This window comes from Trachypithecus francoisi, unplaced genomic scaffold (genome assembly GCF_009764315.1).
Source record: "Trachypithecus francoisi isolate TF-2019V2 unplaced genomic scaffold, Tfra_2.0 Lachesis_group10, whole genome shotgun sequence".
Classification (NCBI taxonomy): Eukaryota; Metazoa; Chordata; class Mammalia; order Primates; family Cercopithecidae; genus Trachypithecus; species Trachypithecus francoisi.
Genome location: NW_022681455.1, coordinates 99,165,747 through 99,190,562, shown reverse-complemented (window position 1 = coordinate 99,190,562; position 24,816 = coordinate 99,165,747). Strand labels below are relative to the sequence as shown.

General features: G+C 52.1%; 1 protein-coding gene across 6 annotated transcripts; it reads left to right on the top strand.

Moving 5' to 3' along the window:
- Positions 1 to 1,712: 1,712 nt before the first annotated feature.
- Positions 1,713 to 23,917, top strand: SLC38A7 (solute carrier family 38 member 7). 6 transcript variants are annotated; one of them, XM_033218659.1, is made up of 13 exons: positions 1,713 to 2,418; positions 3,034 to 3,163; positions 6,058 to 6,166; positions 6,882 to 7,266; positions 8,242 to 8,440; positions 8,661 to 8,802; positions 9,711 to 9,809; positions 11,081 to 11,138; positions 11,373 to 11,487; positions 15,820 to 15,967; positions 16,812 to 17,011; positions 17,894 to 17,948; positions 22,883 to 23,917. In XM_033218659.1, the coding sequence occupies exons 4-13, from the start codon at positions 6,997 to 6,999 to the stop codon at positions 22,983 to 22,985; spliced, it is 1,389 nt and encodes a 462-aa protein (XP_033074550.1). In that variant the 5' UTR covers positions 1,713 to 2,418; positions 3,034 to 3,163; positions 6,058 to 6,166; positions 6,882 to 6,996; the 3' UTR covers positions 22,986 to 23,917. The 6 variants fall into 6 exon arrangements, with proteins under 6 accessions (XP_033074550.1, XP_033074547.1, XP_033074548.1 ...); XM_033218656.1 differs by having other exon boundaries at positions 5,955 to 6,166; XM_033218657.1 differs by having other exon boundaries at positions 2,771 to 3,163; positions 5,955 to 6,166.
- Positions 23,918 to 24,816: the final 899 nt, after the last annotated feature.

Genomic DNA, 24,816 nt, shown 5'->3' with positions numbered 1-24,816 from the left:
AAAACTAGTCCATGAGGGAGGCCAAGGTGGGCGGATCACCCGAGGTCAGGAGCTCGAGATCAGAATGGCCAACGTGGTGAAACCCCGTTTCTACTTAAAATACAAAATTAGTCGGGCATAGTGGTAGGCGCCTGTAGTCCCACCTACTCAGGAGGCTGAGGCAGGAGAATCGCTTGAACCCAGGAGGCGGAGGTTGCAGTGAGCCAAGATCATGCCATTGCACTCCAACCTGGGCAAAAAGAGCGAAACTGCATCTCAAAAAAAAAAAACTTGTACATGAATGTTCACAGCACCATTATTCACAGTAGCTAAAAAGAAAATATAACACAAATATAAACTACTGACCAGATAAACACAATGTAGTGTAATGAGAAAAACACTGAATTGTATGAAAAGCTTTCCCCCAAACGTGGTGGCAGTCGGGAGACCAGGGAATGACTCAGGCAAGTCCAGCTTGGCGAGTAGATGAGTTTGAGGACTTACATATGGGACACTCCTGGACAGTAGCAGGACAGTGCTACAGATCCGCAACACCTCCCATCTCTAAGCTGTTTTTAAGCTAATTTTCTACCTTTTTGCCTACTGAGTGTATGCAGTGGCACTGTTTTCCATGGTAGGTTCTCAGATCCTCTCCAGGATGTTTGAGTCCTCAGGAATATCTGCTCCTAGGCTGGGCACCATGGCCTTGGCTCACCACCCAGCGTTCAGTATTCAAGCAGTGGGCATACACTCCCAAGTAACCTGATGGGGGACCTGCCACAATACATGTGGTATAGCCACACAACAGAACATTATTCAGCAATAAAAGTGAATGAAATACTGATTCATGTTCCAACTAGGATGAGCCCTGATAACAGTATGCTCAGTCAAAGAAGCAGACAGAACAGGTCATATATTGTGTGACTCAATTTATATGAAAGGTCAAGAATAGGTAAACCCAAGAAGCAAAAAGTAGATTCAGAGTTGCCAGGGACTTGGTGGAGGGGGAGATGGGGAGTGACTGCTAACGAGTTCAGGATTTTAGTTTTAGTAGGGGAGGGTGATCACAATATTCTGAAATTAGATAGTGGTCATCATTGCACAACTCTGAAGAAAGTAAAATGCACCTTATTGGACGCATTCAAAGGGTGGATTTTATGGCATACGAATATGTCAAGAAAACTTTTTTATTTTTTAATTTTTTTTTTCCCGAGACAGAGTTTGACTCTGTTGCCCAAGTTGGAGTGCAGTGGAGTGATCTTGGCTCACTGCCGCCTCCACCTCCCAGGTTCAAGCGATTCTCACAGCCTCAACACAGTTTGAGGCTGGTCTCGAACTCCTGACATCAAGTGATCATCCTGCCTTGGCCTCCCAAAGTGCTGGGATTATAGGTGTGAGCCATCGCACCCAACCAGTATGATTCAGTTTATATAAACTTTTTGGAGGCCAGGTGCGGTGGCTCATGCCTGTTATCCCAGCACTTTGGGAGGCCGAGACGAGTGGATCACTTGAGGTCAGGAGCTCGAGACCAACCTGGCCAACATGGAGAAACCCCATCTCTACTAAAAATACAAAAATTAGCTGGGCGTGGTGGTGTGCACCAGTAAGTCCCAGCTACTCGGGAGGCTGAGGCAGGAGAATCATTTGAACCCAGGAGGCGGAGGTTGCAGTGAGCAGAGATTGTGCCGCTGCACTCCAGCCTGGGAGACAGAGTGAGACTCCGTCTCAAAAAAAAAAAAAAAGATATGACTTGGGTTTCCAAGGATTCCCAGTGTGTCCTCATCGGTTGGACCTCTGATGCATGAAGAGGTAGGTGCAGTGGAGAGCATATCCACAAAATAGAAATGAGGCTATTGGGATGCTGGAGATTACGTGACAACTTATGAGTGACACACAACCAAGAACAGAACCGGGACTGGATGCCCATTTCTTCATTCAACAAATATTTACTGAGCACCTACAAACCCTCAAAAACTGTTCTAGGACCTAAACCCCGGGGTCATAGTCATGCCCCCAGCCCACTCTCTTGCGGGAAAGACCATGGCTCAAGGTCCCCCACATTACTCGTTAAAAAACACTCCAGTGCTCTGGCCCTGTCCTTGCGGACAGAGACCGAGAGGATAATGAGGCCAAATAGCTTTGGCCCACCGCCCCAGGACTGGCAAAGACGCCAGACCTAACGCTCTTCTTGGAAGAAGGAGCAGTGTTTGATTTGGTCAAGAGGCCAACACTGACAGTAAGAGGATAAACACGAGCTGGCTGGACGCGAGGCTGGCTCAGGGCAATGCTGTTGGGCTGAGGATTCAGGGAGCTGGTGTGGTCCAAGAGTCACACCTGCGGAAACTACAACTCCCAGCGTGTCCCGCGGCCGCCCGAGCGGGCGTCATGTGATCCATGCTCACGTGTCTCCGCAGCCGGCTCCGGAAAGAATCCCCAAAGGTAAGTGGCCGGAGACAGGCTCTGGAGGGTGGAAGTGTTAGATGCCCGAGGTCTCTGGAGCACCTCAGCCCCCGCCACCGCGGCAGAGCTCAGGCCCTTTCCCTGCAGAGGTCCGGATCCCGGCGTCCTCGCCCCATGCCCGCCCCTCGGTTGGTCGGCTCTGCCGCGCCTTAGCCCAGCCAGCGGGTCTCCACCCAGTCCTAGGCTGGGATCGAGTCCCGTAGCTTCTCCCCAGTTTACCCCACAGTAGCCCACCCGCCTCGCTCCAGGCCTGGGAATCGCCCCGCCCCGGCCTCCTGGCCCCGGTGCGCCCTGGCTCACCTCACAAAGCAGCCCACCCTTTCTATTTCAGGGCTCCAACCCCAGGCTGGACTGGGAGCACACTCCAGTTGGGATCTGAGGGGCCTACATCTCTGGCCTGAGCATGTGGGCATCAGGCTTCTAATCTGGCTCTGCCACCTACCCACTGTGACCTTAGTCTAACCTCTCCCTCCTGGGCCTGTTTTCCTATCTGACCTGAGGCTCCATTCCATGAGTAAGAGTGAGAGCCGCTCAGTTTCCTCCAGCTCTGCTAAAGCCACCACAAAAGTAGCCCACTCTTCTCTCTGCTGACAGCAAATTTTAGGCAAAGTCTTGAGAAAGAAGAAATTGGGGCCAGAAAGGGAAGTGAGGAGAACCAGATCCCAGACCTTTGGAGAGAAGGAGCAAACCCCCTCTGGCACAGCCCATCAGGGAGAAAGAGCAGGTAAGGTGCAACGGTGGGCTGAGTAATTTGCCAGTGAGCAGTGGGGGTGCCGAGAGATCTTGAACCAAGGCAGAGAATCCGCAAGAGATGGGACCCCCAGCTTCTGAGTTCCATGAGGACCCCAGCCTGCGCTCTCATGTGGGTTGCAGGAGAGGCTGGCAGATGGTGCAGGACTCGGGCAGGGCTGCCAAAGGGAAACATTTTAGTTGGAGAGTCAGGAAGCCGCACCAAGCCTTGTGACCTTGGACGAGTCACTCTGTAGACCTCTGTGTCTGACATGAGCAGCGGGGAGGAGGTGGTCACAGCTCTGGCAGCACTCACTTTGCAGGGTTCCTTCTCTAACTGCACTGGAAGCCTGGGAGTCCCAAGACTGCCTTCACTGCTCACTGCTTTGATTTTGCTGAGTTGCTGGCTGGGTGACAGGATGTGTAAGAGGAAGAAGCCCTGTGACATCTGACAGATCTTTCTGGGTTTAGAGCCAGCAAAGGGATGTTTCCTCTAGTGCCATGGTTCCATGCTTGATGACAGATGGCTGAGAGCACATGAATTTTCCCCCTTTCCCTCTCATGAGTGGATGGTCCCCAGCTTTGTTTGTCCATCATCAGGAGGAGCGATGGGAAGTAGCCCAAGTGGTCTTGTTAACCATTTTTAAACCCCCAGTGGGCTGAAGACATCAGAGAGGATGGCCCAATGGTTAGGGCAGTCATTATGGCTGAATCTACTCAGTACCCTTTTCTTCCCTCTGGGCTATAAAGACTAAACCAGGCCGGGGGCTGTGGCTCAAGCCTGTAATCCCAGCACTTTGGGAGGCCAAGGCAGCAGGATTACTTGAGCACAGGAGTTCAAGACCAGCCTGGGCAACATGGTGAGACCTCCTCGTGTCTACAGAAAATTTAAATACGACCGGCATGGGGGGCTTGTCACGTGGGAGAAGTCACATGGGAGAAGAGTTGAGAATTGGCCTGAGTTTTGAAGGGCCAATTTTCTTCCACACAGGAATGAAAAATGTCAAAGGTTGGCCAGGCACGGTGGCTCACTCCTATAATCCTAGCACTTTGGGAGGCCGAGGCAGGGGGATCACAAGGTCAGGAGTTCGAGACCAGCCTGGCCAACATGGCAAAACCCCATCTCTACTAAAAATACAGAAATTAGCCAGGCATGGTGGCAGGCACCTATAATCCCAGCTACTCAGGAGGCTGAGGCAGGAAAATCTCTTGAACCCGGGAGGTAGGGGTTGCAGTGAGCTGAGATTGTGTCATTGCACTCCAGCCTGGGCGACAAGAGCAAGACTCCATCTCAAAAAAAAAAAACATTAAAAAGTTAGCTGGCTGTGGTGGCACACACCTGTAGTCCCTGGTACTCAGGGAGTTGAGGTGGGAGGATTGCTTGAGCCTGATAGATTGAGGCTGCAGTGAGCTCTGATTGTGCCACTGCACTCCAGCCTGAGCAACAGAGTGAGACCCTGTCTCTAAATAAATAAAGACTAAACGAGGGAGGGAGTAGAGACTAAAACGGAGTTTTGTATGAGTACCCTGAAATCGGGACTTAGGAATGAGGAGACTCAAGGAAGGGTCTTTGGCAGATTTTGCCAGCCTGGGTGGTAACCAGCTAATAGCAGCCTCTGGGGAAGACTGCCCTGGCTCCTCCCTGCCCCCTTAGTCCCTGCCCTTGTAATCTGGGCTTCTTCCTGCTCTTTCTCCCATTAGCTATCCCAGGGCCTCTGTGCCCATTGTTACCTGGCCAACAGCACCAGGTTTGTTTGGGTTTTTTTGTTGTTTGTTTGTTGTTTGTTTGTTTGTTTGTTTTGAGACAGAGTCTCACTCTGTCGCCCAGACTGGAGTGCAGTGGCATGATCTGGGCTCACTACAACCTCCATCTCCCGATTTCAGGCCATTCTCCTGCCTCAGCCTCCTGTGTAGCTGGGACTACAGGGGCGAACCACCGCACCTGGCTAATTTTTGTATTTTTAGCAGAGGTGGAGTTTCACCATGTTGGCCAGGCTGGTCTCAAACTCCTGACCTCAGGTGATCTGCCCACTTGGCCTCCCAAAGTGTGGGATTACAGACGTGAGCCACCACACCCGGCCCAGGCTCTGGTTTTGATCAGTGTTCTGCTCTTAGCTTGCTTAGGGCTGGAGAGTCTCAGGCATAGTTGGTGGTGGGCAACATGGGAAGGGGCATCTGCAGAAATAACAGCAGCAGTGACCATTTATTGAGTGTTAAACCCTTACTGATATTAACACACGCCCCACAGGAACATATGATGTAAAGGCTTAGAGGGGCGAGGTGACTTGCCCAGGGTCACACAGATAGGCAGCGGAGGAGTCAGCATTCTGAAGCAGAGCCTACTCAGAGACCCAGATCACAGCCCTGTCCAGGGCTGCTCTTGTTCTGGGGGTGGACTTGATTCTTTAGGACCATCATTTCTCTCTGGGTCTCAGGCTATGAGCTGACCCTTGAGAACACTGAAGGTCCTTTTTCAGGGCTGGGCTCCTCAGAGCCTCAGAAGATTCTTGGAAGAAAAAAAAAACTGCATCTCAACAGTGGTTACCCAGAGAGCAAAGAGAATCAGTCAGGTGATAAGCCTGTTATCTGAGTTCCGCCATACCCAAGGTACCGTCTTGGACTCTGGAGTGGGGCAGATACAAATGGATGGATGCCCTATGGTCAGACAGGCCTGGGTTTGCATCCCAGCTCCACCACTGACCACTGTATGACTCAGGGGAGAGTGGTTATCCCTTCTGGGATTCAGCTTCTTTGGTAAAATGGTGACTGTCATGTCTACCTTTTAGGGCTGCATTGAGGATTGAATGAGAAAGCATTCCATAGCTGCAGCAATAGTGGTTTATAGTAACAAACAGCACTGCATGTTGAGCACCGATCATTGTAATCCAGCCCAGGAGAGCAAGCCTAGTGGCCAGTGAGATGCTAGCACATGAGAGAGGACTGAGAAGAAACCAACTTGAGTGGTGCTGGGCCCCTACATGGCACCAAGAAGAGCTCAGTGAGTGACCCAGGAAATGGGGAAGAAATAGGACCTAAAAGGGTGGCTGGCAAAGGAGTTGGGAGCATTCCAAGCATGGGATGAATCATTGTTTTCCTGAAGATGCAAACATGACAGGCATGGGGGCTTTGTCACATGAGAGGAGCTGAGAATTGGCCTGAATTTCAAAGGTCCTTGAAAGTCACAGAATTTAGACTCCGGGCCACTGGGAGGCATGCTGGACTGTAATATGTTGAATTTCAGTTCTTGGCGAGGGGTCCTTTTGGGACCCTGTGGTGTGAAAACAGGCTGGGAAGCCAGGCAGATCCAGATCCAAATCCTGCTGTGCAACTTGCTAATATATGACCCTGGGTCAGTGATGGGATCTCTCCAAACCTTTTGACCACAAGACTGTCCTAAGGATTGAATGAGATAAAGTATATCCGTGACACACCTGCCCGACATGGGGCCTCTCTCTAGTGCTGATGTGTTAGTACCCATTTTATGTTGACATCTAACTGGCCCAATGAGTCCGTATGCCTGAAACAAGCATGATTTGCACCTGATCTGTTTCTGTGTCTGTCTCCCCATACTCTGGCACCCAGTGCACTGTCTGCACAGAGGCATACCTGGGTTTGGATCCTACCCATGTGATCTTAGGCAAGTTATTTCACCTTTTTGTTCCCCAGTTCCCCCATCTTAGGATAACAGTAGTGCTTGTCTTTGTCCCATCTAGGTTGAGAAGGGTCCTAGGCTAGCAGCCCCAAACAGGTGGGTGTTGCTCAGCTGCCTGGGGCATGTGGTTGTAAGGCAGAACCCACAGACCTTGCAGGAAGAAGGCTCTTGGGGCCATGGCCCAGGCCAGCATCAACAGTGACTACAGTGAGTGGGGCTTGAGCACGGATGCCGGGGAGCGGGCCCGGCTGCTTCAGAGTCCCTGTGTGGACACAGCCCCCAAGAGTGAGTGGGAAGCCTCTCCTGGGGGTCCAGACACAGGTACCACTTCCACACTTGGGGCCGTCTTCATCGTCGTCAACGCGTGCCTGGGCGCAGGACTACTCAACTTCCCAGCAGCCTTCAGCACTGCGGGGGGCGTGGCAGCAGGCATCGCACTGCAGATGGTGAGTGCACTGACCGGGAGGGCAGAGGTGCAGTTCAGGTGGGCACTTTGCCTCAAAAGGGAGGCTTTGAGTCAGGAATGGCCAGTAAGTGATATGGCACTGCTCTCCCCTCCCTCATATGTGGCAGACATGACTAATCTATTCTAGTATTCTTTCCTCTGACCCAAATGAGGCTTCAAAAGCCTTCCAACAATCAGAGAAATTTGAACATCAGTTACATCTCTAATTTTTTAGGTATAACATTGATTTTCTGGTATGTTTACAAAGAGGGCCCTTATCTTTTAGAATTACATACAGAAATATTTATTGATGAAATGATATGATAGCTTATATTGGCTTCACAATAAATGCAGAGTGGGAGGGAAAGGGAATGATGAAACAGGTTGGCCATGCATTGATCATTTTTGAAGCTGAGTGATGGATACATGCCAGTTCTTTTTACTATTCTCTTTACTTTTTTTTTTTCTTTTTCTTTTTTGAGATGGAGTCTTGCTTTTTCACCCAGACTGGAGTGCAGTGGCCCAACCTCAGCTTACTGTAGCCTCCGCCTCCCAGTTTCAAGTGATTCTCCTGCCTCAGCCTCCTAAGTCGCTGGCATTACAGGCACCCACCACCATGCCCAGCTAATTTTTGTGTTTTTAGTAGAGACAGGGTTTCACCATGTTGGCCAGGCTGGTCTCAAACTCCTGACTTCAAGTGATCCTCCTGCCTCAGCCTCCCAAAGTGCTGGGATTACAGGCATGAGTCATCGCGTCCGGCCTATTCTCTTTACTTTTGTGTGTTTGCAATTTTTCACAAAACTTTTTGTATTTAAGGAAAATCTCAACTCAGCATCGTCTAGCAGTCTCTTAAAATTGCCCTTGTGAGATTTGCCAAGCTTGCTTTGGGCACTGGCCCAGTAAATGCTAGGCGAGCCCAGGGCGCCCTCTGCTGCCAGGCCTGTCCCACAAGCTCTTGTTCTGCCTCTGCCTGCAGGGTATGCTGGTTTTCATCATCAGCGGCCTTGTCATCCTGGCCTACTGCTCCCAGGCCAGCAATGAGAGGACCTACCAGGAGGTGGTGTGGGCTGTGTGTGGCAAGCTAACAGGTGTGCTGTGTGAAGTGGCCATTGCTGTCTACACCTTTGGCACCTGCATCGCCTTCCTAATCATCATTGGTGACCAGCAGGACAAGAGTGAGCTTCCCCCTCAGTCTCTACCCCATCTCTTCTTATCAGCCCCAGGGATCCTAGGGGGAGGGAAAAGGCGCTGAACACCTCTCCAGGACTTACCTGGGCCCAGCATTCATCTGGGAATCCTCCCTCCAGGCAGAGGGAGGTGCTGGGACCCAGCGGAGCAGGAGGGCCACACCCCGTGGTGGCCTGGCTTGACATTCCCTCCTTCCTCCCTGTGCAGTTATAGCTGTGATGGCAAAAGAGCCGGAGGGGGCCAGTGGCCCTTGGTACACAGACCGCAAGTTCACCATCAGCCTCACTGCCTTCCTCTTCATTCTGCCCCTCTCCATTCCCAGGGAGATCGGCTTCCAGAAATATGCCAGGTATGGAGGCCCCAGCCCCGGTCAGACAGAAGCTGTGATCCTGGGCAGCTGTAGACCCAAGGGCTCCTGGGGAACCCTGCTCCTCCATGCCACCTTACCTTGGGGAGCAAGAGTAGGCAAAGCAGGGCAGACCGGGGCTTGCGGGGTTTCAGATAAGACCATCCTTTTCTGTCTCCATCACAGAAAAGGATGCATCCATGAGAGACTCAGTTCTAAGTGTCCTTTTGCATCCATGAGAAATTCAGTTCTAAGTGTCCTTGTCAAAGAAAGAACAGGTGGTATCTGGATGGTGAAGGCGGCCTCCTGGCTTTCCCTGGGAGGAAGGGATTTGGGTCTTTGTCAGCCTGGCAGCATCTTACCTGCAGCTTGGCATGAAGGAAGGAAACTGGTTTCCTGTCTCAGCGTCTGAAAGGCTGTGGGATTCTAGGCTTCCCCGTCTGTAAGTGCAGGGGCCATGCTCCACTCTCTCCAAGGCTCCCATAAATGTTGACACAATAGTGTTTGTACTCTCAACCCTCTTACCTCTGGCATTTCGTAGTTCTCAAAGGCCAGGCTCAGAGGATGGGCTGCCCACAACCCCTGCCCAGGCTGGGCTGCTCTGATTCAAGTCCCAGGTGTGCTTTGGAGCCCTGCTCTCTGCATTGTCTCTGAGCCATGGGGCTGAACCAGCACTTCCCAATGGCCAGAGATGATGATCGGGTCCCCTCTTGGCTGTCCAGCTCCCTCCTAGCTGTGGCAGGTTTCTCTGAAACTATTTCTCAGGCATTTCCTGAGTCTTTGCTTGGCATAGTTCCTGGTTCGTTCAGTAGACACTTGTGGTCACTAGAGCTGAAGGTGGATGTCCCTAGGGGTGGAATCAGATAAGGGGCAGCTAGGGATGAGGACACTTAGTCTCTCCTTCCCGGCAGCTTCCTGAGCGTCGTGGGGACCTGGTACGTCACAGCCATCGTTATCATCAAGTACATCTGGCCAGATAAAGAGATGACCCCAGGGGACATCCTGACCAGGTGAGGGTGAGGGCCCTAGGAGACATGGGGAAGAAGCCACCACTTGGGCCCCAGCAGGTGCTGGGTCAGGAACCAGAAGGCCACACAGGTGCTCTTCTCCAGGCTCATGAGCTCATCAGGGCTGACTTGGTCATTGTAGGAAGGAGGAAAGAGCCCCTGATCTCATGTTACTGGAGGGAAGTGCAAGAATCAGAGACAGGAGGCACTTTGCCACCCACATCCAACAGATGAACCAGGGTGAGGCTAGGCCTTGGGTTGTAGAGGAACCTGAGGGTAGAATTGCCCATGTTCCCAGCATGTGCTTGTCTGTAATTTCTCTATCTTTGAGGGTGAATTTATTATTAAAAAAAAAAAAAAAAAAAAAAAAAAACAGGGCCAGGTGTGGTGGTTCACGCCTGTAATCCAAGCACTTTGGGAGGCCGAGGCAGGCGGATCATGAGGTCAGGAGATTGAAACCATCCTGCCTAACATAGTGAAACTCCATCTCTAGTAAAAAAATACAAAATATTACCCGGGCGTGGTGGCAGGTGCCTGTAGTCCCAGCTACTCAGAAGGCTGAGGCAGGAGAATGGCTCGAACCCAGGAGGCAGAAATTGCAGTGAGCCGAGATCGCACCACTGCACTCCAGCCTGAGCGACAGAGCGAGACTCCGTCTCAAAAAAAAAAAAAAAATTCCTTTTTTTGAAAGGAACGGCCGGGCGCGGTGGCTCAAGCCTGTAATCCCAGCACTTTGGGAGGCCGAGACGGGCGGATCATGAGGTCAGGAGATCGAGACCCTCCTGGCTAATACAGTGAAACCCCGTCTCTACTAAAAATACAAAAACTAGCCGGGCGAGGTGGCGGGCGCCTGTAGTCCCAGCTACTCGGGAGGCTGAGGCAGGAGAATGGCGTAAACCCGGGAGGCGGAGCTTGCAGTGAGCTGAGATCCGGCCACTGCACTCCAGCCTGGGCGACAGAGCGAGACTCCGCCTCAAAAAAAAAAAAAAAAAAAAAAAAGAAAGGAACAAACCAGTGAAGCAAAACCCCCGTCCAGGAGCCAGGAATTCTGGATTTTGGTCCTAGAGGGGCTTTTCGGAGCCTCCAGGCCCCCTCCCAGCAGGGCCTGGGACATAGGGATGCCTCTTCTCCCTGTTCCCAGACTTCTGTGGCTTGAACCTATAGAATGCCAGTTGCTGGAGACCATGGTAGGCTGAATGAAGAGTGAGGGTGTGGGGTGGGTTGGTGGCTCCGAGGAGTTCCCAGGTGGCAGCACCTTGTGTGTTTGTTCACAGGCCGGCTTCCTGGATGGCTGTGTTCAATGCCATGCCCACCATCTGCTTCGGATTTCAGGTGCCAGTGCCAGTTGCAAGGTCCCTGCTGTCCTCTTAGGTCACCCCACCCCAGGTTGGAACCCAGGAAGGAGGAGGAACCCAGGCAGGATGGAGGAAATCCTGGGGGGAAGGACGGAGCAGGGGCCTCAGGACTTGCCCCTTGTCCCTGGGGTCTTTGTTCCCAAGGTACCTTTCTCTGGAAACTGGGGGTGAGGTCATTTCCCCACCATGACCGTGCCCTTCACCTGGACAGTGCCACGTCAGCAGTGTGCCCGTCTTCAACAGCATGCAGCGGCCTGAAGTGAAGACCTGGGGTGGAGTGGTGACAGCTGCCATGGTCATAGCCCTCGCTGTCTACATGGGGACAGGTGAGTGCTCCCTCCCTAGACCTGGGACTGGAGTGCTCTCACTTCCACAGGTGTCCTCAGGTCCTGGGGCCCAGCTTTCCTGGGGATAGCCCTGCATTCCCAGCATGACTTGTACAGGCACTGGCTTAAACTTGGCCTGTCTGGGGCCTCCTCCTGCCAAGATGAGAGTGGTGTATTTATCCATTCATTCACCAGTTCTAAGTTGGTGCCTAGGAAGTGCCAGGAACTGTTCTCAGTGTGGGGGATGCCATGGAGAGAGATAGAGCTGGTCTTGCGCTCATGGAGTTGACATTCTTGTTGGAGAGACAGTCACGCAGGAGTAACTAGGGAATCAGTAAGGAATTCCAGATGGTGGCGAGCATCCTGATGACAGTGAAATCGGGGAGGTGTATTTTGTTTTGTTCTATTTTGTTGTGTTTTGAGAAAGGGTCTCAGAAACTGTCACCCAGGCTGGAGTGCAGTGGCATGATCATAGCTCACTGTAACCTCAACCTGCCGAGTTCAAGTGATCCTCCTGTCTCAGCCTCCAGAGTAGCCGGGACTACAGCCATGTGCCACCGTGCCCAGCTAGTTTTTTGTTTTGTTTTGTTTTGTTTTGTTTTAGCAGAGACAAGGTCTCACTCTGTTCCCCAGGGTAGTCTTGAATTCCTGGGCTCAAGCAATTCTTCTGCCTTGGCCTCCCAAACTACTGGGGTTACAGGCATGAGCCACCAACCCAGCCTAAAATGGGGAAGGTATGAATGGGACTGGATGGGTGGCTTTGGGAGTGGTACACAGAAGGTTCTTCTCAGAGGAGGCCCAAATGATGAGAAAGAGCCAGAAGAGGAGGAGTTGGGGGAGAAGGGTTCTAGACAGAGGAACCACAAAACATCAAATCACTGAGGCAGAGCCAGGAAGAAGGTCTGTGTGGCTGGGGTGGTGTGTGATGGGGGCAGGTGACAGACAGTGAGGCCAGACAGGCACTGGCAGCCAGATCCTGTTGGGCCTGGAGGGCTTCTGGGAGTCAGAGAGGAAGCGTTTTAAGCAGAGGGGTGGTTCAGGGAAAGATGGCTCTGGCTACAGTGTGAAGAGTGGTTGGGATGAGGGAGCAAGTCTAGGAGACCCCGGAAGAAGGATCTCCTGAGTTCTTTCCATGGATGGACAATAGGAGCTGCCTGGGCCAGTACTGTTCTAGCCTCTGAATACACAGCCAGGAATAAGAGAAGCAAATAGCCAAATCCCTATTCTCCTGGGGCTCATATTCTGACTGGGGAGACAGAAAATAAGCCTGTGAAAAAAATTAATTTTTTTTATTGTTTACTTAAAGACCAGTGTAATAGTACAGTTTAAAAAAAAAAAAAATTAGAGATGAGGCTGGTCACTGTGGCTCACACCTGTAATCTCAGCTATGGGAGGCCAAGATGGGAGGTTCTCTTGAGCCCAGGAGATCAAGACAGGCCAGGCAACATGGTGAAACTCCATCTCTACAAAAAAAATTTAAAAATTAGCCAGGTGTGGCCGGATGCAGTGGCTCAAGCCTGTAATCCCAGTACTTTGGGAGGCTGAGACGGGCGGATCACAAGGTCAGGAAATCGAGACCACCCTGGCTAATACGGTGAAACCCCGTCTCTACTAAAGAATACAAAAACCTAGCCGGGCGACGAGGCGGGCTCCTGTAGTCCCAGCTACTCGGGAGGCGGAGGCAGGAGAATGCAGTAAACCCGGGAGGCGGAGCTTGCAGTGAGCTGAGATCTGGCCACCGCACTCCAGCCTGGGCGACAGAGCCAGACTCCGTCTCAAAAAAAAAAAAAAAAAATTAGCCAGGTGTGGTGACATGCACCTGTGGACCCAGCTACTTGAGAGGCTGAGGTGGGAGGATCGCTTGAGCCTATGAGATAAAGGCTGTAGAGACCCATGATCATGCCACTACACTCCAACCTGGGCAACAGAGCAAGACCCTGTCTCTAAAAAAGAGATAGAGAGAAATGAGTGTTAGGGGACAGGCACAGTGACTCATGCCTGTAATCCCAACACTTGGAAAAGCTGAGATGAGAGAACCGCTTGAGGCCAGGAGTTCAAGACCAGCCTCAGCAACATAGTGAGACTCATCTCTACAAAAATTAAAGAATTAGCCAGGCATTAGCCAGGCACGGTGGCTCACTCCTGTAATCCCAGCACTTTGAGAGGTCAAGGTGGGCGAATCACTTGAGACCAGGAGTTCGAGACCAGCCTGTCCAACATGGCAAAACCCTGTCTCTACTAAAATTACAAAAATTAGCTAGGCGTGGTGGCAGGCGCCTGTAAGCCCAGCTACTCAGGAGGCTAAGGCATGAGAATCGCTTGAACGTGGGAGGCAGAGTTTGCAGTAAGCCAAGTTCACACCACTGTACTCTAGCCTGGGGGATAGAGTGAGACTCTGTCTTCAAAAAAAAAAAATTAGCCGGGCGTGGTGGCATGTGCCTGTGCCTGTAGTCCCAGCGACTTGGGAGGCCAAGTCGGGAGGAACTTGAGCCTAAGAATTCAAGGCTACTATGGAACTATGATTGTACCACTTCATTCCTGCCTGAGTGACAGAGCAAGGTCCTGTCTTTAAAAGAAAAAAAAGGCCGGGCGCGGTGGCTCAAGCCTGTAATCCCAGCACTTTGGGAGGCCGAGACGGGCGGATCACGAGGTCAGGAGATCGAGACCATCCTGGCTAATACGGTGAAACCCCGTCTCTACTAAAAAATACAAAAAACTAGCTGGGCGACGAGGCGGGCGCCTGTAGTCCCAGCGACTCGGGAGGCTGAGACAGGAGAATGGCGTGAACCCGGGAGGCGGAGCTTGCAGTGAGCTGAGATCCAGCCACTGCACTCCAGCCTGGGCGGCAGAGCAAGACTCCGTCTCAAAAAAAAAAAAAAAAAGAAAAAGAAAAAAAAGGCCGGGCGCGGTGGCTCAAGCCTGTAATCCCAGCACTTGGGAGGCCGAGACGGGCGGATCACGAGGTCAGGAGATCGAGACCATCCTGGCTAATACGGTGAAACCCCGTCTCTACTAAAAATACAAAAAACTAGCTGGGCGACGAGGCGGGCGCCTGTAGTCCCAGCGACTCGGGAGGCTGAGACAGGAGAATGGCGTGAACCCGGGAGGCGGAGCTTGCAGTGAGCTGAGATCCAGCCACTGCACTCCAGCCTGGGCGGCAGAGCAAGACTCCGTCTCAAAAAAAAAAAAAAAAAAAGAAAAAGAAAAAAAAAAAGGCCAGGCACCGTGGCTCACACCTGTAATCCCAGCACTTTGGGAAGCCAAGGTAGGCAGATCACATTAGGTCAGGAGTTCGAGACCAGCCTAGCCAACATGACGAAACCCCATCTCTACTAAAAATACAAAAATTAGGGCCAGGCGCGGTGGCTCACGCCTGTAATCCCAGCACTTTGGGAGGCTGAGGCGGGCAGATCACAAGGTCAGGAGTTCGAGACCAGCCTGGCCAACATGGTGAAACCCTGCCTCTACTAAAAATACAAAAATTAGCCAGGCGTGGTGGCGAGTGCCTGTAGTCCCAGCTACTTGGGAGGCTGAAGCAGGAGAATTGTTTGAACCTGGGAGGCAGAAGTTGCAGTAAGCCGAGATTGCACCACTGCTCTCCAGCCTGGGTCACAAAGGAAGACTGTTTCAAAAAAAAAAAGAAGAAGGCTGGGCATGGTGGCTCACACTTTGGGAGGGTGAGGTAGGAGGATTGCTTGAGCCCAGGAGTTCGAGACCACACTGGGCAACATAGCACAACCCCATCTCTACAAAAAAATTAACTGGATGTGGTGGCATCTGCCTGTAGTCCTAGCTACTTAGGAGGCTCAGGTGGGAGAATCATTTGAGCTGAGGAGGTGAAGGCTGCAGTGAGCCATGATCACACTACTGCACTCTAGTCTGGATAACAGAGCAAGACTGTGTCTCAAAAAAGAACAGAAAAATAGGACAGGGTGATGTGAGAGAGTACCTGGGGTGGGGGTCATTGTATCATGGTAGCCGGACTGGCAGGAAGCATTCTCTGACGAAGGACATCTAAACTGAAACCTGAATGATGAGGAGATGGCATCTGAAGGTCTGCCAGACAGAACAGTCAGTGCCGAGGCACTGAGGTGGGAATGTGCTGGGCAAGTTTAGGCTCAGAAAGCTGGGGGCTGGAGGGCTTCCAGTGATGGGGGATATGAGAAGTCAGGGAGGGAGGCATCTGATCAGAGCCCCATCTCCCACTCTGAGCCTCCGCCTAAGTGTCCAGAGCTGCTACAGCAGCCTCCCAGCTGATGTTGTCCCTAGGAGTGCACAGTCCACCCCACTACCCTCCCACGGTTGCCCTGACCCAGCTGTTCCGGCCCCCAGGCATCTGTGGCTTCCTGACCTTTGGAGCTGCTGTGGATCCTGACGTGCTCCTGTCCTACCCCTCGGAGGACATGGCTGTGGCCGTTGCCCGAGCCTTCATCATCCTGAGCGTGCTCACCTCCTACCCTATCCTGCACTTCTGTGGGCGGTGAGCCCCGTTCCACTCCCCAGGGCCCCTCCGAGCCCCTGTGAGCCCTTCCAGCATGGTCCTTTGGCCTTGTGTGGACCCCATCCTGTAGAAGGAGAAACTGAAGCCTGTAGAAAAGGGTCAGTGCCTAGGATGGGTCCCTACGTATCCCAAGGCAGGTCTCAGGAGCGCCCTTTGTCCTGGGGTCACCAGAACATTCCGTGAGTCCTGTAAGAATATCCAGGGCATGGCACAGTGGCTCATGTCTCTAATCCCAGCACTTTTGGAGGCTGAGGCAGAAGGATCACTTGAGCCCAGGAGTTCAAGACCACCTGGGCAACCTAGTGAGACCCCATCTCTACACAAAATAAAAGAAATAGCCAGGTGTGGTGGCATGCACCTGTGGTCCCACCTACTCAGCCACTTGGGAGGCTGAGGCAGAAAGATGGCTGGAGCCCAGGAGTTCAAGGCTGCAGTGAGCCAAGATTGCACCACTACACTCCAGCCTGGGTGAGAGAGCCAGACCCTGTCTCAAAAAAAAAAACAAAAGAATCTCTATCCAGATCCTTTCCCGGGCTTTCACATGGACACCCTGCACTTTGCATACCCCAGACAGTTCCTTTTAAGGAAAAAACAATATCAGTTTCCATGTGATGTAAAGCAAAGCGCTAAGCTCTCCACATTCACCATCTCTAGTCCCCGTGGTAAACAGAGTGCTGGAGGCCCATTTTACAGAAGAGGAAACTGAGGCTCAGGAATGGAGCTTTCCCCGCCGTCTACCCAATTAGGAGTCTGGCTCCTGTGAGCTAGAGGTGGGAGGCTGCTAGCGGCAGGAGCCCCTCTAAGCCCCTCTCCATGTGGGCAGGGCGGTGGTGGAAGGCCTGTGGCTACGCTACCAGGGGGTGCCAGTGGAGGAGGACGTGGGACGGGAGCGGCGGCGGCGAGTGCTGCAGACGCTGGTCTGGTTCCTGCTCACCCTGCTGCTGGCGCTCTTCATCCCTGACATCGGCAAGGTGATCTCAGTCATTGGAGGCCTGGCCGCCTGCTTCATCTTCGTCTTCCCAGGTGCGGACCCCTGGCGCCCCATCTCACAGCCCCACAGCACAGACTCCCAGGGCCTCCCTAGCCTTAGCTCCCTACTTAATCCAAACATGCAGGAGAGAGTAACCACCATCACTGACTAATCACCCGCCTCACCTCTGTGATAACACCTGTCCAACCATTATCTCCTGGAAAGAAGGTGTAGTTGTGATCTCCAGTTTACTGATGGCACGTGGGGCTCAGAAAGGGTCACAGACTTGCCTAGAGCTTAACAAATTCGACTAGTAACAAACCTTTTCCATCCCACACTGTCTGGGTTCAGAGTCTGTTCTCTTAACCATTCATTCACGTGTCTGCTGCTCCCTGACTGAGGGATCTATCTGGCTGGTTCAGCCCGTTACAGCCCAGAGGGCAGTAGGGTCTGGGGGTGGCACCCTGACAGAGACATCAGAGGACCTGGGTTCCAGACACAGATCTACCACCAGCTCCCTGGAGAAGTGTCCTGTTGGCCCAGCCATGAGTTCTACCCTTACCCAACTTGTTTTTATCCAGGAAGCCACCCTCAAAGCCCCAGCTACTTTGCTTGGAGCAGGGGAGCCAGATCTGCTCGGAAGTGTACTGGGAAGACCCCTGGGGTTGGGCCACCACTGAGTCACCATTCAGTGCTGTCCCTTTAGCTCTGAATCTAGCACGCTGCCCAGGGGGTCTTATCAGATGCTGGCCTGTCATGGGAGAGCAGATGCCAGACGTCCCCAGGTGGATGTGGCATGGGGGCAGAGATGGAATTTCTAGAAGAGTAAACGTGGGCCTTTCTCCATCCAGCACTGCTTCTTGGGAAAGGGGGAGGCTAGGAGGGAGGGAGCCCTCTCCCCTCACGAATGCTCAGGGCCACTTCTTCTCTTCTAGGGCTGTGCCTCATTCAAGCCAAACTCTCCGAGATGGAAGAGGTCAAACCAGCCAGGTAAAGCAGGGCCCAGTCCTTGATCCTCTCAGGAAGGCACTGGATTGGAACGTGGCTTTGTGGGGGCCTTAAAACAGATAGGAGTCAGAGGCTTGTGTACTTAGAAATCATGGGTTTTTGTTTTGTTATGTTTTTGAGAAGGAGTCTCGACCTGTCCCCCAGGCTGGAGTGCAGTGGCGCAGTCTCGGCTCTCTGCAAGCTCCGCCTCCCAGGTTCATGCCATTCTCCTGCCTCAGCCTCCCAAGTAGCTGGGACTACAGATGCCTGCCACCACACCCAGCTAATTTTTGTATTTTTAGTAGAGACAAGATTTCACCATGTTGGCCAGGCTGGTCTCGAACTCCTGACCTTAGGTGATCCTCCTTCCTTGGCCTCCCAAAGTGCTGGCATTACAGGCGTGAGCCACCACACCCAGCTGGGATTTTTTTTGTTGTTTTTTAATACTTTTTAAAATTCAGTAGTGTGCTAGTTGTTAACAATTTAAACATGAGGCCGGGCACGGTGGCTCAAGCCTGTAATCCCAGCACTTTGGGAGGCTGAGACGGGCGGATCATGAGGTCAGGAGATCGAGACCATCCTGGCTAACCCGGTGAAACCCCGTCTCTACTAAAAATACAAAAAACTAGCCGGGCGAGGTGGCGGGCGCCTGTAGTCCCAGCTACTCGGGAGGCTGAGGCAGGAGAATGGCGGGAACCCGGGAGGCGGAGCTTGCAGTGAGCTGAGATCGCGCCACTGCACTCCAGCCTGGGCGACACAGCGAAACTCCGTCTCAAAAAAAAAAAGAAAAAGATGGAAGTCCCTCTTCCCCCACAACCCACTCGCCCCCACATCCCTTCTCCTGAGATAGCTCCATGTTACCAATACAGTCTGTGTCCTTCTCAACCACCTGTGTACATGTGTCCATGTCTGTGTACACATAGCTATGCAGATGTATACACAGTTGCAGGGCATTTGTTTTGTTTTATGAAAAATGATTTCAGCCGGGTGCAGTGGCTCACACCTGTAATCCCAACACTCTGGGAGGCCAAGGCAGGTGGATCACCTGAAGTCAGGAGTTCGAGACCAGGCTGGCCAATATGGTGAAACCGCGTCTCTACTAAAAATACAAAAAAATTACCTGGGCATAGTGGTGGCCACCTGTAATCCCAGCTACTCGGGAGGCTGAGGCAGGAGAATCTCTTGAACCTGAGAGGAGGAGGTTGCAGTGAACCGAGATCGCACCATTGCACTCTAGCCTGGTGACAAAGTGAAACTCTATCTCAGAAAAACAAAATGATTTCAGGTTCAGGTTTCGCTTTCCTGTTCCAGTCCCTTTGTTCCAGTTTCTAGTCAGATCTCCACCCCTTACAGTCCCATACCACGTTCAAACAGGTTTTCTTAAAGCTCTTATCCCACCTTTCTCAGCCTATACCCCCACTGCCTCAGACCCAGACCCCGCCTCCCCAGCTCCTATAATGATCCCCTGCTCTTCAGCAGGACCTGGCTCCTGGGCTCCTCTCAGCCTTTTCTGCCTATCAGCTTTTTCCAGCCTCCTCTTCCATATCCCTGCACTGACCAATGCCAGTCCACACCAGTCTGCATTTTCTGGACTCAAAATTAGTATTGTATAGACAGCAGTTAATTCTCTTACCTTCCCAATGCTTTCTTTTTTTCCCTCTTGTCTAGGGGGTGAGCTCAGGGATCCCCCCCAGCCCCAGTCTAGTAGTGGAACAGTAGTTACCGATTGAAGTAACTGACATGCTTGTTTTTGTTGTTGTTGTTGTTTTGTTTGTTTGTTTGTTTTTGAGTTGGAGTTTTGCTCTTTTCGCCCAGGGTGGAGTACAATGGTGCGATCTTGGGTCACCAATCTCCTCCTAGGTTCAAGTCATTTTCCTGCCTCGGCCTCCTGAGTAGCTGAGATTACAGGCATGCACCACCACACCCGGCTAATTTTGTATTTTTATTTTTATTTTTATTTTATTTTATTTTATTTTTTGAGGCGGAGTCTCGCTCTGTCGCCCGGACTGGAGTGCAGTGGCCAGATCAGCTCACTGCAAGCTCCGCCTCCCGGGTTTACGCCATTCTCCTGCCTCAGCCTCCTGAGTAGCTGGGACTACAGGCGCCCGCCACCTCGCCCAGCTAGTTTTTGTATTTTTAGTAGAGATGGGGTTTCACCGTGTTAGCCAGGATGGTCTCGATCTCCTGACCTCGTGATCCGCCCGTCTCGGCCTCCCAAAGTGCTGGGATTACAGGCTTGAGCCACCGCGCCCAGCCTATTTATATTTATATTTTTATTTTTATTTTTATTTTTATTTTTATTTTTGAGACGGAGTCTCACTCTGTCGTCCAGGCTGGAATGCAGTGGCGTGATCTTGGCTCACTGCAACCTCCACCTCCTGGGTTCAAGTGATTCTCCTTCCTCAGCCTCCCAAGTACCTGGAACTACAGGCACACGCCACCACGCCCAACTAATTTTTTTTGTATTTTTAGTAGACACGGGATTTCACCATATTGGTCAGCCGGTCTTGAACGCCTGACCTCATGATCTGCCTGCCTTGGGCTCCCAAAGTGCTGGGATTACAGGTGTGAGCCACTGTGCCCAGCTTAATTTTGTATTTTTAGTAGAGATGGGGTTTCACCATGTTGGCCAGGCTGGTCTTGAACTCCTGACCTCAGGTGATCCGCCTGCCTCAGCCTCCCAAAGTGCTGGGATTACAGGCTTGAGCCACCACACCTGGCCACTGACATTCGTTTTTACCATCAAAAATATTTAAAGGCCTTAGGAGGAGTACTGCCCCCCGAAATCATTTGAAGACAGATCTCAGGTCCCATGTGTTTATTTTGTTCAGGTAGTTTTTTTAAAACCTCTGGACAGCGCGAAGGCCAGAAAAAAAAAAAAAAAAAAAAGATGTTTTGATCTTCAAAGGCCATATGCAAAAACAAGGACTGAGCTCCCCCTCAACACTGTTTTTCTTTATGACACAGGTTCTCACTATATTGCCTAGGCTGACCTTGCACTCCTGAATTCAAGTGTTCCTCCTGCCTCAGCCTCCTAAAGTGCTGGGATTATAAGCCTGAGCCACGGCATCTGGTCTGCCACTTGCTTTTTTTCACTTAACTGCATGAGCATAAGAAGATCTGCTGCTTAAAATTTTTATTTATCTATTTATTTATTTATTTATTTATTTATTTTTTTGAGGCGGAGTCTCGCTCTGTCGCCCGGACTGGAGTGCAGTGGCCAGATCTCAGCTCACTGCAAGCTCCGCCTCCCGGGTTTATGCCATTCTCCTGCCTCAGCCTCCCGAGTAGCTGGGACTACAGGCGCCCGCCACCTCGCCCGGCTAGTTTTTGTATTTTTAGTAGAGATGGGGTTTCACCGTGTTAGCCAGGATGGTCTCGATCTCCTGACCTTGTGATCCGCCCGTCTCGGCCTCCCAAAGTGCTGGGATTACAGGCTTGAGCCACCGCGCCCGGCCATTATCTATTTATTTTAAGAAAGATTGAGGCCGGGCGCAGTGGCTCAAGCCTGTAATCCCAGTACTTTGGGAGGCCGAGGCGGGCGGATCACGAGGTCAGGAGATCGAGACCATCCTGGCTAACCCGGTGAAACCCCGTCTCTACTAAAAAAATACAAAAAGCTAGCCGGGCGAGGTGGCGGGCGCCTGTAGTCCCAGCTACTCTGGAGGCTGAGGCAGGAGAATGGCGTTAACCCGGGAGGCGGAGCTTGCAGTGAGCTGAGATCCGGCCACTGCACTCCAGCCCGGGCGACAGAGCGAGACTCCGTCTCAAAAAAAAAAAAAAAAAAAAAAAAAGTTGTCCTAACCCTGTGGCTCACACCTGTAATCCCAGAATTTTGGGAAGCCGAGGCGGGTGGATCACTTGAAGTCAGGAGTTCAAAACCAGCCTGACCAACATGGGGAAACCATGTGTCTACTAAAATTACAAAATTAGCCATGCGTGGTGGTGCATGCCTGTAATCCCTGCTACTTGGGAGGTTGAAGCAAGAGAATCGCTTGAACCCGGAAGGCGGAGGTTGCAGTGAGCTGAGATCATGCCATTGCACTCCAGCCTAGGCATCTTGTGCCTCAGCATCCAGGGTACCTGGGACTACAGGTGTGCGCCACCATGCCTGGCTAATTTTTGTATTTTTGGTAGAGACAGGGTTTCACCATATTGGCTAGGCTGGTCTCAAACTCCTGACCTCAGGTGATCCACCCACCTTGGCCTCCCAAAGTTCTGGGATTACAGGCGTGAGCCACCACAGCTGGCCATTTTTGTATTTTTTTAAAGTAGAAACAGGGTTTCACCACGTTGGCCAGGCTGGTCTCAAACTCCTGACCTCAGGTGACCGATCCACCTGCCTCGGCCTCCCAAAGTGCTGGGATTGTAGACATGAGCCACCGCACCCGGCCTGATTTTTCTATTTTTAGTAGAGATGGGGTTTTGCCATCTTGCCCGGGCTGGTCTGGAACTCCTGACCTCATTGGAGAAGGGTGATCTGCCCACCGTGGCCTCCCAAAGTGCTGGGATTACAGGCGTGAGCCACCGCACCTGGCCGGAAATCACCCTTTATTTCAATTCTGTTTTATCCCTGTTGCTGTTATTGGTACATACATCTGCAGATGTCTGCTTTTTGTTTCCTTTGTTAATGAAATAGACCACATTCCATGTGACCTGCTTTTTTCTGAACATCTTTCCATCAGGATGCCTACATTCGAATCCTGGCATGATGTAACCAATCAGTTACTCCCATTAGATCTTGGTCTTCTTACCTGTGGACTCGGGACAATACACCTGGCCCCACACTACCTTCGTATTGAAGTCTTTGAGAAATAGGAAGTGTTCTACCACCACGAGAAGTGGGATAATTACAGTAATTAACAGTTATATATATTGAAGTCTGCAGTCACAGGATGGGATGACTGATCAGACCTCTCTCACCCTCTGTTCTACAGCTGGTGGGTGCTGGTCAGCTACGGAGTCCTCTTGGTCACCCTGGGAGCCTTCATCTTCGGCCAGACCACAGCCAATGCCATCTTTGTGGATCTCTTGGCATAACCACTGCCTCCCAGGGAACACAAGGCCTTTGCCATTGGTCGCAGGAACCCATCTCTTACAGCTATGGGGCCATTGTTAGTCCACGATCATTCCAACTGGTGGGATGACATCCGGACATCCTCTTCCAGGGACTGGGGCAAACTCAGGCCCCACACCTCTGGACAGCTCAAACCCAGTCCTCTTCCTGCTCCCCAGTGCTGGCAGTGCTGTGGATGTTGGCAGGAGGTCTCACATCATAGAGGAACCTTCCTCCTCTCCCAGTTCTCAACTTCTCCATGCCTGGAATCCATGGGTGAAGAGAGTCGGTAGATCTCATAAGAAAGAATCCAGTCTGACTTCCTGACTTCCCTCTGGAGAATGACTATGGACAGAAGGCCACCATCCTCCACAGAGCACCCTATCCTGAGTAGGGGCTGTGCTCATTACCCCAGGCCAGTGGTAGCTTCCTCAGGAGCCTGGAAAGCACTGAAGTCATACAAATGCATAGTCAGGTAGATTCAGGCCTTGCCCACACCTTCCTGGGCAACCCCCAGGAACCGTGAACCTGTCAGCCTCTTTCCCATAGCTCACGGACATTTCCCAGGCCTTGAGGGGCCCCACCGTGTCTCTTTCACCAAACCTGATGGTCCAGGCTGGGCATCTCTCCTCCTCCATCCCCAGACATCACCAGGTCTATTGTTTACAAACGGTGCCAGCCCAGCTCTGAAGCCAACGGCCGCCCCGTGCCATGGTGCTGTGAGTATTCCTCTGTTAGCTTTCCCCATAAGGTTGGGGGATGTCTGCTTTTCTCTCTGAGATGGGCCCCTCTTTTCAGAGGCCCCAGGGTGGGTGATGGAGAAGGCTGGGAACATTTCAGACCCTCTGTGTGAGCTGGGTTGATCCGAATCAGCCCAGCCCTAGCCTGATTACCTAGAGACAAAAAAAAAAAAAAATAGGCAGGGCCAGGTGCGGTGGCTCACGCCTGTAATCCCAGCACTTTGGAAGGCCAAGGCGGGCAGATGACTTGAGGTCAGGAGTTCGAGACCAGCCCGGCCAACATGGCAAAACCCCATCTCTACTAAAAATACAAAAAATTAGCCGGGCATGGTGGCGGGCACCTGTAATCCCAGCTACTACTACACTCAAACCCAGGAGGCAGAGATTGCAGTGAGCTGAGATCGTGCCGTTGCACTCCAGCTTGGGCAACAAGAGTGGAACTTCGTCTCAAAAAAACAAAAACAAAAGGCAGCTGGGTTGTCACTGATGGGCAGCATCTGAGCCTGCCACACTGGCCTGGAAGCTTCCCTTCCAGTCTGGATTTTGTCTGCTCCTTCCCCCTCACCCTTCACCTCTTCACCTTCCATCACATTTCACCGTATAGCTCCGTCTGTCCCACGCACCTAATTTGGGGCAGAGGGGGGCTCTCTTATCAGCCTCTTCAGCAACACATGTCTATCAGGCCTGGCCTCAGTGGCCAGCCACATTGATGTCACATTGGAATTGTTACCCCAGGCAGGGTGAAGAGATAGGCTCTCTCCCCACCTCCCACCCCCCTCCCCACGATATTCTTGTTTTGACCACCTCAGCCCCTCAGCGACCCCCTCTCACTTTGGCCAATCCCAGGCACCAATCAGGCTTCCTCCTCCACCTGGAGCCCCTAGCATTTCCTTGGCCCCTCTTCCCCAAAACCTCTGTACAGGGTATGAGAGGGACCCGCTGCCCAGCCACCCACCACTCAGGGCAGCCCGATCTAAGAAGCAGAAGCTGGTTGGAGGCTGGCCGGGCTTCTGTCCAGTCTCCAGATGGATAAACTGCCTTTTCTCACATCCCCTCTTGGTGCCTGATCTCTGCC

Excerpts from the sequence above, each read along its gene's own strand:
- SLC38A7 (XM_033218658.1), top strand. The coding sequence starts at position 6,997 with ATGGCCCAGGCCAGCATCAACAGTGACTACAGTGAGTGGGGCTTGAGC. Across the intron at positions 8,441-8,660 it reads TGGTGACCAGCAGGACAAGA|TTATAGCTGTGATGGCAAAA; the intron begins GTGAGCTTCCCC and ends CTCCCTGTGCAG. Across the intron at positions 17,012-17,893 it reads CTTCATCTTCGTCTTCCCAG|GGCTGTGCCTCATTCAAGCC; the intron begins GTGCGGACCCCT and ends CTTCTCTTCTAG.